Source organism: Bidens hawaiensis, unplaced genomic scaffold, assembly GCF_021521415.1.
Source record: "Bidens hawaiensis isolate Kalapana, Puna unplaced genomic scaffold, B.hawaiensis_p1.1 tig00002922_1, whole genome shotgun sequence".
Classification (NCBI taxonomy): Eukaryota; Viridiplantae; Streptophyta; class Magnoliopsida; order Asterales; family Asteraceae; genus Bidens; species Bidens hawaiensis.
The window spans coordinates 588,124-600,023 of record NW_027491156.1 but is presented as its reverse complement, the minus strand read 5'-3'; the positions used below and the strand labels follow the sequence as shown (position 1 = coordinate 600,023).

Here is an 11,900-nt window from a genome sequence, read left to right as displayed (position 1 = left end):
TAAATAATGTCATTTTTATCTTATCTGCAGCATAGTATTGTAGGACATAAAACGAAACAACATACCTTAAGATTTTTTATAGTGATTGTTACTTATTAGTGATGAAGTTTAACACATTTACAAAAAGTTTTGCTACATGTACTGACCAACTAATTCACATATAATCAGGTTAGGGATAAAGCAATATAAATTCATAAGTATCGCACGTCCCTTAACTAGTTTTTTACTACACATTTTCTTGCGTCGGAGGACAACTTAAAAGATCCTTCGGATGAGCAAGGTAACAAAAAGTATATTACGAAGTACATGACCATGCACAATGAAGTGAGGTTTTCATTTCACCTTTAAGACGACAAACTATGATGGCATGCGGACATGAAATTCTTTGCATTTATCGGTTTCGACATATCGCCCTGTTTGGGTGCATGCATATAATGTATATATGTGTGGGCCCTTGGGCGGGCAAAAGTAAAATTGCACTAATTTTGACATTATTTTACTAATTGCGTGACAATAGCGTTAAAAATGGCAGAAGGTTAATCAGACATCATGTGGTGGCGTTGATAGCCAAAAGACAAGGGTACATGCACTATTCGGTTGGGTCCTGATGGTTGAGTGTTAAGTGCCTTATGTCCAAGGCTTGATGCAAAACCACTATTGAGCCGGGGGTCTCACCGGAAGCAGCCTCTCTATTCCTATGGAGTAGAGGTAAGGCTATCTACATCTTACTCTCCTCAGACCCTACCATAGCTTTGCTATTGGTGAAATATACTGAGTACGATGATGATGATATCAGTTTCGACATGTACATTTTCTTTTACTGCTGCATTCAACGATGTAGTCACTTCCACCAACCATATGTGTTTGCAGTTTTGCCACAAGCATGTAATAATAATGATTGTGAAAACATCATTATCACTCTGCTACATTCACTAACCAAAATATACAGAGATGGCATTCATCATGAAGAAGATGCCCATATTATTATCAACTCAGATACCCGTCGAACAAACTTTCGACTTAATACATAAAAAAAAGGAAGGTTCTACAAGGCGAAAACAGGCGACGGGCGAATATTAAAATAGGAAGCCGACGCTAGATAACAACACACCAGCGCTAGGTATGCTTTAAACCATAACGATGAGAAAATGGTCCAGAATATACACACAGAAGTCAACAAAACCACCCAGACCGGGTTGACCAGACAAGGTATTATAGGAAAATCTCCTTCTGCTCCTTGATGAGGAAAACAACCACTCGAGTTAAAATCAGAGAGTAATTTATCCTTTTTGGTAAATGTGTCGTTTAACCACGAACTGACTAATTCTTCAGAAGATGGGATATCGGTCACAACAACACGTCGAATATGAATATGAACTTCGGATGGGGCCACCCCGCATGCATTATCTAAGAAAGTCGGGCAACGATATTTGTACCCTATCGTTATATCATAAACTGCAATAGATCATAAAAATAATAAATAATTGTCAAAAAAGACTCAAAATTTCAAGTTGCTGACAAGGATAACCTGCATCCAAACACCCTCTTAGTTCCTCCAAGCATGCAGTAAAACCTTTTGCTTTTGGAAGCAGGACATTACGTAACACTGGTAGCCCGTGTTCAGAAGCAAACTTTTGGCTACGGACACACTTTTGTTCACTGCATCGCGATAAAAATATTAAATAGATACGTGGAAAAAATACAAACTTTATTCATATACTTCATTTATTTATAAATGGGTCAATTCAGTTTATGTTTTTTTTTCTCTAATGGGTCAAACGAGTCAAGAGTCGCCTAAAGGGTAATTTAGGCATAAACCACACAAATAATAACATTCAGAAAATTATTACAATTAAAATGATAATATAACTTTCCTAATCATGCTTGACACACTAAATGCTTATAGAAAAATTTATAATCGGGACAAAAAGTGCTTCAATCAACCCAACTCAAGTCGTACCAAATGACCCAGTTTGACCCATTACCTAACCCGGCAACCCGCTCATAGACTTGTAAACGAACCTAACAAACATGAACGGGGCAAGTTTGTGTTTGTTTGTTTGACTTTAACCGAACAAGCAATTGAACATTAACTATTAAACAATTGTTCATTAAGAAAATGAGAATGTTCGTTATTCATTTGTGTTCATTCGTTAACAGTATAAACGAGCGGTTCACAAAAGTAAACGAAAAAACATAACTTAACATAGATGAGCAAAACATAACTAAGGTAATTAAAGATGCGAGCAACAATGTCTTGGGCCCAAAAAGGTGTTAAAACCAGTAACCTGTAATGGGCCTAAAAATTTCAAATGAACATAACGAACTTAAACAAACGTAAACTAGCAAGCATAAATGAGCACAAACGAGTGAATTTAAATGAACAAATGTAAACAAACGTTCACGAAAATAAATGAACAGAAAACTTTATTCCTGTTCGTTCGTTTATTATTAAAAATATATATATAACAAGTAGGATAAAGTATAACATAAACATTACGTGAAGTCGGTGCCCTCGGGAAAAATAGCAAGCCAGAGAGGATCATGACGGTTCTTAAAAGTCGAAAGCATATGCCGCATAGGTGACTCATCAACTTCCCATTTCCTTTCAACTGAAATAAACTCCAAAATCTGAAAAGCCCAACCAAACACGGGCAGCTTCATTAAACTACTTTTAAGAACATATTTAATATACCCTAAACGCCCCTTACGAATACCAAGATCCCATAAGTACATCCAGTCAACCTCGGTTCTGTGATTTGCAATAATCAGTACTCTGTCATCTGCGGGAACGGTTTCTCCAGAAAATATTACTTTTGTTTTGTTTATTTTCTCAAATAAAAGAGGCCACAAAGCCAACCAACTGCCAAAGAAAAACACAGTTGCTTTTCTGCTGTAATGAATACTAAAAAGCCTTACAATAACTGCTGTGATAAAACCACAGTAGACTAATATCACGAATGCTGTAGAAAGCAATACTAATAAACAAACCACGCCTCTTAATAATCTAAATGGAGTTAGAACACGGGTTTCTGGTTTGTTACTGTTAACTTCCATCTTCTCTTCACAATGACCAGAAAAGTATTTGATTCACCATACAGTATTGTAATCTGTTTCTGCCATAAAAAGACTTGCAAATGTTATTACATGCAAGTTGTACAAGCATATCACATAGTTTCACGATCAAGTACGAGTGGTTAAATAGAAAATATAAGCCACTAAACATCTGGACAGTTTTCTAACAGATTTGAGGCTTTGAAAGTGTTTTTTTCCATTACAGGGCCTTAAGTTAGCACCTTCATGAGCTGTTAGCAACATAACGCATGCAAACTTCATGAATAAAACGTCACCGTATCGTTTATTTTCCAACTAACCATATGTTTCTTTTTAAGGAAATAATAGAACATGCATGATGAAAATGAATATAATAAATTGCCAACAAGTACAGAAATTAGAGAACACTTTTGCATAAAGAACACCTTCAAATTTTAAACCTTTAACTTCTGTTAGCAAATTAATTAGTAAATGTTAGCAGAGCTTCATCAAGATTCAGTGTCATTGTTGTTAAATAGAACCGACTGTTAACTAGATATTAATTTTGTTATTTTTTTACCTTCTGTTCTGTACTTGACAGTTGTATTGCTTAAATAACTAAACTAGCGGCTCTTACCTTTCGCGGTTTAGATTTAATCTATGTTATTAGAGTACTAAATAACCATACTTTGTACCTGCAACTGCTCAATGCTCATTGTGTAGTGCATTAGTCCTGTTTCTAACTAGTTGAAGAAACACTAACCGGACCCCGGACAGATTACTGGTAACCTGGGGGTTGGAGAGATGTTACCCACGAGGGGTTAGACCCTTGGAAGATGGTTCTTCTGATAACCTGCAAAACAGACACCGTGAGCTCGTCACTGAGAAGGGGGGGGGTTCCTCCTTGTGACCACCCTCCGGCGTGAGAATCAGACTAGATTGCTCTTTAAATATAAAAGTATATTAAGAGATTGCTAGAGCAGTTATCAGGTATAATATGATGATAATGTAGTAAGATGATCATACAAGGTAAGATGAGATGGTCATACCATTTGTGGTATTTATAGCCGAAGGTAGGTTTCCAAAGAGGTATGGCCGGCTGCAACAGTGTTCCTGTTCCACCAACAGTAGCCTACGCACGTGCCCTGCTGGTAGTTGGTGGGTAGGTAGCGGCTGATAGTGACCAGGCCTGCTGTATACTATTCCTGTTCCACCAACTGACGGCTACGCACATGGTATGGCAGTAGTTGGTGAGTAGGCAGCGGCTAATAGTGATACAGTACAGGAGCATGCTGCTCGCCATACTGTATCAGTGAGCTGTCGTATCTCTGATCAGATCTTTCGCCCATACCTCGTCAGGTACAGTAAAAGATCCTTCAGTATACGGACTGGCTTATTTGGGCGGGAGTATTCCCCCTCCCGCCTCTGTGCGGGATTGCTCCCGGCTTGGCTCATTCCTTCAGGTGACACTGAATGATCGAGAGCTAAGTGCCTTGTGCGTGTAGCCATGCTGCGCGGGTGGCCTTCCCTAATGGCTTGTATCCGAGGCTGCGGGGACAGGCGGAGTCCTTCACCATTGGGAGGCATTTCCTGCGGGACCAGCTTGCGTACTGCGTGTAAGGACGTCACGTCTCTGAGCATGGTTGGTCCTGCGGATCCAGTTGGTCTCTGCGCAGACGTCCCTGTTTAAGGTGAGTCTTGCGGGTCCAACTGGGCTCTGCTGGGACCTACCTCTTCAAGTCCCCCCAGTCCAATGTTCTTCTCATGAGTGTTTAATAAAGTGAGGTGAACTTTTGGACTTGAGCAAAGGGTTTTGAAAAGGGTTTTGTAAGGTTTTCCATGGGGATTCTTTCCGCGGAAGTCCTTGTCACTTGCAGAAATGCCCGAGTTTCCTGCTTGGTCTTTGGGTATGATGCGGGTAGGTCTGTAACCTCCTCGCAAGTCAGGAGCATTGAGTCCCAGTTGTATGTATTTTCCATGAGGTTTTGGTAGTTTTGAACATAGTGATCAATTATGTTAAGACCACCAATTCCATCCTGGAGCTTCAAACAACGTAGTTCTCGACGTTCCCGCTATGCGGGGATGTTATTTCCGTTTCCGCAAGCATTGCCCAGAAGATCCTTCTTGGTTTCAATTCCCAGCGGAGCGCTAGGTATGTGAAGGGTTTTGCCTTAACACTGTACCTGCGCTCGTCTTACGGTTACTTTACTTCCAAGGTATTCCTGGCGTCAATTCCCTGCGGGTGCTAGGTATGTGAAGGGTTTTGCCTTTACACTGTACCCGCACCCGTCTTATAGTTACTTGGTTGCCGAGGTACTTGGCTTCAATTCCCTGCGGGTGCTAGGTATGTGAAGGGTTTTGCCTTAACACTGTACCCGCATCCGTCTTACGGTTACTTGTTCACCAAGGTTTTCTTGGCTTCAATTCCCTGCGGGTGCTAGGTATGTGTAGGGTTTTGCCTTAACACTGTACCCGCAGCCGTCTTACGGTTACTTGTTTGCCAAGGTTTATTTGGCTTCAATTCCCTGCGGGTGCTAGGTATGTGAAGGGTTTTGCCTTAACACTGTACCCGCATCCGTCTTACGGTTACTTGCTTGCCAAGGTTTATTTGGCTTCAATTCCCTGCGGGTGCTAGGTATGTGAAGGGTTTTGCCTTAACACTGTACCCGCATCCGTCTTACGGTTACTTGCTTGCCGAGGGGTAAGGGGTATTTTCCCGCTTACTTTTTAATATTTTCGAATTTTGAATTTTGAAATTCGAGGAGTTGGTGAAAAGATAAGTCCAAACCTCTGAAACGTCGTGCGACGGTTTCTTCTGACTGTGTCAGGACGTGCAGGAAGTTATGGTGACGTGACAGAACATGGTCATTCCAGTCGCTTTTTCAGGCGCGTGGGCGCGATTTTTCGGGCGCGTGGCCGCGAAATTACTGGCAAACGTCCTTTCTACAGTTGTTGCCAGCTTGCTTTTTGCCACGTGTCATAGTTTCATTGCATCGTCGATTTCTCTCTCCTCCGCATTAAACTCACCGCATTAATTGCGATTAGTATATAAAGGGGGAGAGGCCTCTTTGTAATCCACACTTTCACCTCTCTTCTTCTTCTTAGTGATTTCCGGCAAATACTCCCCTTTTTCAGGCAAGCATTTTCCCGAAATCACTCTTCTTTCTGCAAAAATGTCTTCTCATGATGCTGAAGCTGTAGCCGACGATAGGAGTACTGCTGGCGAATGCCAGTGTGCTCTACCTGTCGATCAGTACCAGTACATCGTCAGGAAGTTCATGCTCGAGTCTCTCGAGCCTGAGTTTCCTGAATCCCACCAGACTGTGTACGATGCCCCCAGTGGCAAGATCGGGGTATATGCTGCATTCTTTGTTTATGGGAACCTTAGGTTCCCATTGACAAAGTTTGTGTACCGTGTCCTGGAGAGGCACGGGGTGCACCTGACCGAGGTGCATCCGATGGCGATTGCCAAGGTCCGGCACTTCGAGTGGGTGTGTCGGATTCTGGGTATTGAGCCCTACGTGGACCGCCTGATGACCTTCTATACTTGGAGGTGCGTCCAGGGGTGGTACACCCTGAACCCGTATCAAGGGTTTGAAGATCTGCGTGACCGAGCGCAGTCTCCGATCGTGGAAGCGGGAGTTCTTCTACATCTCTGCCCGCGCCATCCCCATTGCTATGAAGTTCAAGAAGGGTCAAGCGCTTCCGAGCCTTCACGCTTCCAGCTACCAGGAGGCGGAATGGTTCGCGAAGATATCCCGGGTCCAATCTCCGGTTTACCGGTTTGCGGAGTCCGGGATGGTGCTGCTGGGGATGAGCCGGGTATGGAAGGATGCTTCCCGGTTTCCCATCCTTCTTGAATACGGTTTGAACTCTATTCCTTATGGTATGTCTTGTCTTTCTTGCTGATATTAGTTAATTTTCTAACTGTTTCTTTTTCATTCAGAGGGGAATAATTTGGAGTCGCTCCTGTTCCCGCGGGAAGCTGACAGTCCCGTGCGGGTGGGCACTCGTGCTCTGGACGACAATGAGTTGCCCATCCTGGAGCAAACGGCGGATAGGTTTGTGGAGGTCTATCCGCCGGGCCAAGAGATCCTGAGCCACCGGCGGCCAGGTAAGGAGATATTCTATCCTGAACCCCTCAATGCTGTACCCGTTGCTGGAAATCCTTACATCCTATCTTCTTCTGAGGAATCCGCAGATGGTCCTCCCCTTGTACGGAAGAAGAAGGCTGCTGCCGGCGTGAAGGGGAAGGAGAAGGCCTCCACAGCTGATCCAGTTGTTCTATCTGACTCGGAGTCAGATAGTGAAGAGGTGGCGGGGGAGCCTGGTGGTGAGAAGACCACTGCTCCGGAGGCTACGATCGTTACCTCTGGAGAACCAACGAAGACGACGGTGACCGGTACCAAGAGGCCGGCTCCATCGGGTTCCTCCCCGCCCGTCCGTACGTTCAGGGTCAAGAAAACCCGTAAGTACAATCATAGTTTGTCTTTGTAGATTTATTACTTCATAAATTTATCTTAACACTTTCTTCTTTGTGCAGGCGTGGATGTTGACGCATTCCGGGGTGAAGCGCAGAGGAGTACCCTTCCGCCAATGACGGTAGGCTTGGTCAGCCTACCTGAGGCGTCGACCCAGGTGCCTGCGCCTGCTACCGCTGGTTCAGTTGCTCCCTCTGAGCAGACTGTTCCAGCTGAGATGACGTCACCGCCGGCTGTGAGTGCGATTTTTACAGCATCCTTCACAGAGCCGGCGGTTACTGCTGCTGCCTACGAGGCGGCGACCGCGGCGGCGACCACAACGGCGGCCTCGGCGGCTGCCACCATGCCCGCGCCACCGGCACCGATGGCCGGACCATCAGGTACGCGCAGGGCTTCCCGCCGATCTTTGCCACCTTCCCGTCTGCCTGACCTGTTGGATGGATTTCCTTTAGGTTCAGGTGATGGGTTTGGCGGCTATCGGCCTGTCATTGACCCTACAGGTGCGTAGGGTTCCTTTCTTTTCTCTTGTTTTTTATCATCTTTTCCTTACTGCCTTTGTTTCTTTTGCAGTGTCGGATTCCAATGAAGTGTATGTTCCGCGATGGAACATACGCCGAGGAACAACCCTTCGCACACCTGTGGAGTGCGTGGACTGGGCTCGCCACGCTGCTCCTCCGGGTGCGTTGGGGGAAGCCATGGTTAGCTACCAGGAGGGTAGGCTAACTAATGAGCTTCGGGTTCTCCAGGCCCGGATGCAGCCGCGCGTCGAGCTGCTTTGTCGTGAAAATGACAAGTTGAAAGCAGCTCGCGCCAAGGACATATCTGAGGCGCGTGCTCTTCGGGAGGAGAACCAACAGCTGGCGGCAACTGCCGCCGACAAGGAGAAGGCCTTCAAGGCCCTCGAGGTTGAAGTTCAGGCGCGACTCGAGGCCCGCTCCAAGGCTGCCCAAGCTGTGAATGAACAGCTTCGGCTGGCCAGGGAGACTGCGCGAAACGCAACCGAGAGGGCTGCCAAGGCTGAAGCCGTTGCTGAGCCTTTGCGTGTGGAGAATGAGGAGCTCAAGGCCAAATTAGAGGCTCTCCAACGCGCTCATGATGCCTTGGCAATGGAAGATGCCAAGAAACTCCAGGAAATCCTGGACCAGAGGGGGGTGCTTGACCACACCGAGCGGAAGCTTAAGGGCGTCGAAGAGGCTGCCGCAAAGGAAGTTTTACTTGCCAACCTTAACAAGAGCGAAGCCGAACGCGCCCATAAAGAAGCTCAAGCTGCCCTCCAATGGCTTCTTCGAGAAGCGTTGCCTCAGGTATGTTTAGTTTTATCTTCACGCTTTTCTTTTGTAAGAAAAGGTTCTAATACTTGTGTTTTCTTTGTAGGTTGTGCGTCGGGTCTTTTCAGAGACCTCTTACGATGATGCTATGACCGCAGCCCTCAACGCTTCTCATGAGGATGGGGAAAAGGCCGGCTTCCTGCTTGGTCTAGGGTTTGTTGAGAAAGGCGTCCCGCCTTCCAACTTCCCTTTGTTCGATGTGGATACCGAAGCCATTTATGACCAAGCATTGAACCAATACGCCGCCTTCCCGCATCCAGTGGTGGAGAAGGTGGACGAAGTAGCTGCTGCTGATGATGGGTTAGCTGTCCTCAAAGCGTTCCTCGAACCACCCCGTTCTTCTGACGGAGCGGGTCCAAGTGGAAGCGGCCCTGAAGCTTGATCCTGAAGATCCCTTCCCATTGCTAAGATAGACTTGTATAGTTTTATTCTTTTAGGCGGGTAGTTACCCGGCCATTCTTGTAATATATTCTTGAAATATTAATCTTTTTGCGTATAAGATTGTTATTTCCCTCTTTGGGTTCCTTGCTTTATAAACTTATGACTTGCATACTTAGTTTAAATTAGCAATTTTCCAAGTGTTTAGAATAAGAACCTTTGAACGTGGTTGATAATGGGTTAAAGTTTCGCTTCCTCCTTCGTGATTGTGCGGGTAGAACCGTCACTTGCACTTGGTAGGATGGCTAAACTTTAGCCTTCATCTGACCTGCGTGTAGGTTTTCCTTTTCGAAATTTCTTAAGGCATTAAGATAAGTTAACCTTTGAACGTGGTTGATAATAGGTGTGAAGTTTTGCTTCCTCTTTCGTGATTGTGCGGGTAGAACCGTCACTTGCACTTAGTAGGATGGCAAAACTTTAACCTTCATCTGACCTGCGTGTAGGTTTTCCTCATCTTTTGAGGATAAGTTAACCTTTGAACGTGGTTGATAATAGGTGTGAAGTTTTGCTTCCTCTTTCGTGATTGTGCGGGTAGAACCGTCACTTGCACTTAGTAGGATGGCAAAACCTTACCCTTATCTGACATGCGTGTAGGTTTTCCTCATCTTTTGAGGATAAGTTAACCTTTGAACGTGGTTGATAATAGGTGTGAAGTTTTGCTTCCTCTTTCGTGATTGTGCGGGTAGAACCGTCACTTGCACTTAGTAGGATGGCAAAACTTTACCCTTATCTGACCTGCGTGTAGGTTTTCCTCATCTTTTGAGGATAAGTTAACCTTTGAACGTGGTTGATAATAGGTGTGAAGTTTTGCTTCCTCTTTCGTGATTGTGCGGGTAGAACCGTCACTTGCACTTAGTAGGATGGCAAAACTTTACCCTTATCTGACCTGCGTGTAGGTTTTCCTTATCCTTTTAAGAATTATGTTTTTGATCATTCGACGCGCGGTTGTCGATAGGTTAGTGTTCAGTTTCCTTTCATGATTCATGCGGATAGACCGGCACTTTCATTTAATGGGAGAATTGAACTTTTCCTTCAACTGACCTGCGTGAAGGTTTGCCACGTTATTGGGTTCGTGCGGGTAGGACCGCCTTCCCACGCAACGACTTCACGTAATGTGAATGCCGTCACCAGTGTTGCATAGTTTAACCGTTCGACGCGCGGTTGCGTGAAGGTTTGTCACGTTTTTTGGGTTCGTGCGGGTAGGACCGCCTTCCCATGCAATGTCCTCACGTAATTATGCGGTGAAAACCGGCATATTTGTGTTCAGAAAAGTATAAATGTAAAATCATCAGCTTCGATGTTCTTAAAGAGAATCATTTCCATTAGAAGTGGCTCTTGGCCTTTTCTTTACAAATTGTAATTGATTTACATGCAAACTGTGTAAATGAGCTCCATTCCATGTTGGGATGGGAGCGCCATCGAGCCGATACGCACCTGGTTCGGATCTCGTTCTTTACGCAGCATGTAGTCTCAATGTTGAAGCTGGAATTTTTATTCGTTTTCCCCAGCTGGGGTTCTACACGCATCCGCCTGCTCAGCCTTTATTGCGCCACGAGGTGCGCGAGCGTCCCATCTCTGACAAATGCTTCGACCATGTCTTTTACATCTATGCATTCTTCAGTGTTGTGGCCCTTTGTCTTGTGAAAGTCACAGTATTTGCTCCGATCAGCATCGTGACGATGTCGGATTATCGGAGGTTTTGGCCACGGGAGCTCTTCAGTGGCGAATATCTCAGTGACGCTTTTGGTGAGTGGCGTCCATCTGGAGTTTCGGTGCGGCTGTACATTATCCCTTCCGCCCACTCGATGTTGCAAGCCGGATGAGGTGTCAAAGTTTACCCTTGACTGCCAAATGCCTAGCTTTCGCTTTTTATTTAGTCTGGCGGTGAGGACGTTGTCTTCTCTCGTCTTCTGAGTGTAGAGGTTTGTGCTCTGTGGGAGATCTCTACCCAGTTGCTTCTCCGTTTCCGCATAGCGTTTTGCTGCTGTCATGATGCCATCCCATGTGGATGGCATGCCATCTTTACCCGTTAGGGTGCGGATGAGCTCTGGGTCATGTGCGCCCTGGATGAAGGCAGCGCGAACAAGATCTTCGCTGATATTGCCCAAACTTAGCTTCTTTGAGTTGAAGCGAGTGATGAAGTTTGGCAGAGATTCATCTTCCTCTCGTATGCATTTGAGGATTGTCCATTGCTCCTCGGTATACTTCCGTTGCTGGCTGAAGTGTTGGCTAAACTTCTGTTGGAAGTCTGCCCAGTCGTAGATGTGGTTGACCGGTAGACGATCAAACCAAGCTCTAGCAGCCCCCACCAGCGTCATTTGGAACATGTAACACCACGTGGGTTCCGTCCAATTGCTGACGGTTGCCCCCGCTATGAACCTGTTCAAATGATCGTCTGGATCAGATATACCGTCATATGTGCCTATGTTGGGCATTTGTTTGGCACTCTTTGGGGCGATTGCCTCAGCAATGTCCCTTGCAAATTTGGACGTTCCTGCATTTGCAACGTTTGGTCTGAACGTTTTAGAGAAGTCTCGTGGACTTCCACCTGTGCTTTTTGGTTTGAAGGCTTGTCCAAAATGCCTTTTCGGTTGGGATTCCGTTTCCTTACGCTTCCCTT

The 11,900-nt window shown here is 45.4% G+C and overlaps 1 protein-coding gene across 1 annotated transcript; it reads right to left on the bottom strand.

Moving 5' to 3' along the window:
- Nucleotides 1-1,045: 1,045 nt before the first annotated feature.
- On the bottom strand, nt 1,046-3,278 carry LOC143621627 (putative 1-acyl-sn-glycerol-3-phosphate acyltransferase 5). Its single transcript, XM_077092989.1, has 3 exons — nt 2,501-3,278; nt 1,529-1,659; nt 1,046-1,455 (listed from the first exon to the last, which is right to left on the bottom strand). Exons 1-3 carry the CDS (start codon nt 3,055-3,057, stop codon nt 1,046-1,048), a joined length of 1,098 nt encoding a protein of 365 aa, XP_076949104.1. The 5' UTR covers nt 3,058-3,278.
- Between the last annotated feature and the right edge of the window lie 8,622 nt (nt 3,279-11,900).

Coding starts and splice junctions, on each gene's coding strand:
- LOC143621627 (XM_077092989.1), bottom strand. CDS start 3,057: ATGGAAGTTAACAGTAACAAACCAGAAACCCGTGTTCTAACTCCATTT. Junction 1,660..2,500: donor CCCGAGGGCACCGACTTCAC/GTAATGTTTATG, acceptor ATCGCGATGCAG/TGAACAAAAGTGTGTCCGTA. Junction 1,456..1,528: donor AAGAGGGTGTTTGGATGCAG/GTTATCCTTGTC, acceptor GATCTATTGCAG/TTTATGATATAACGATAGGG.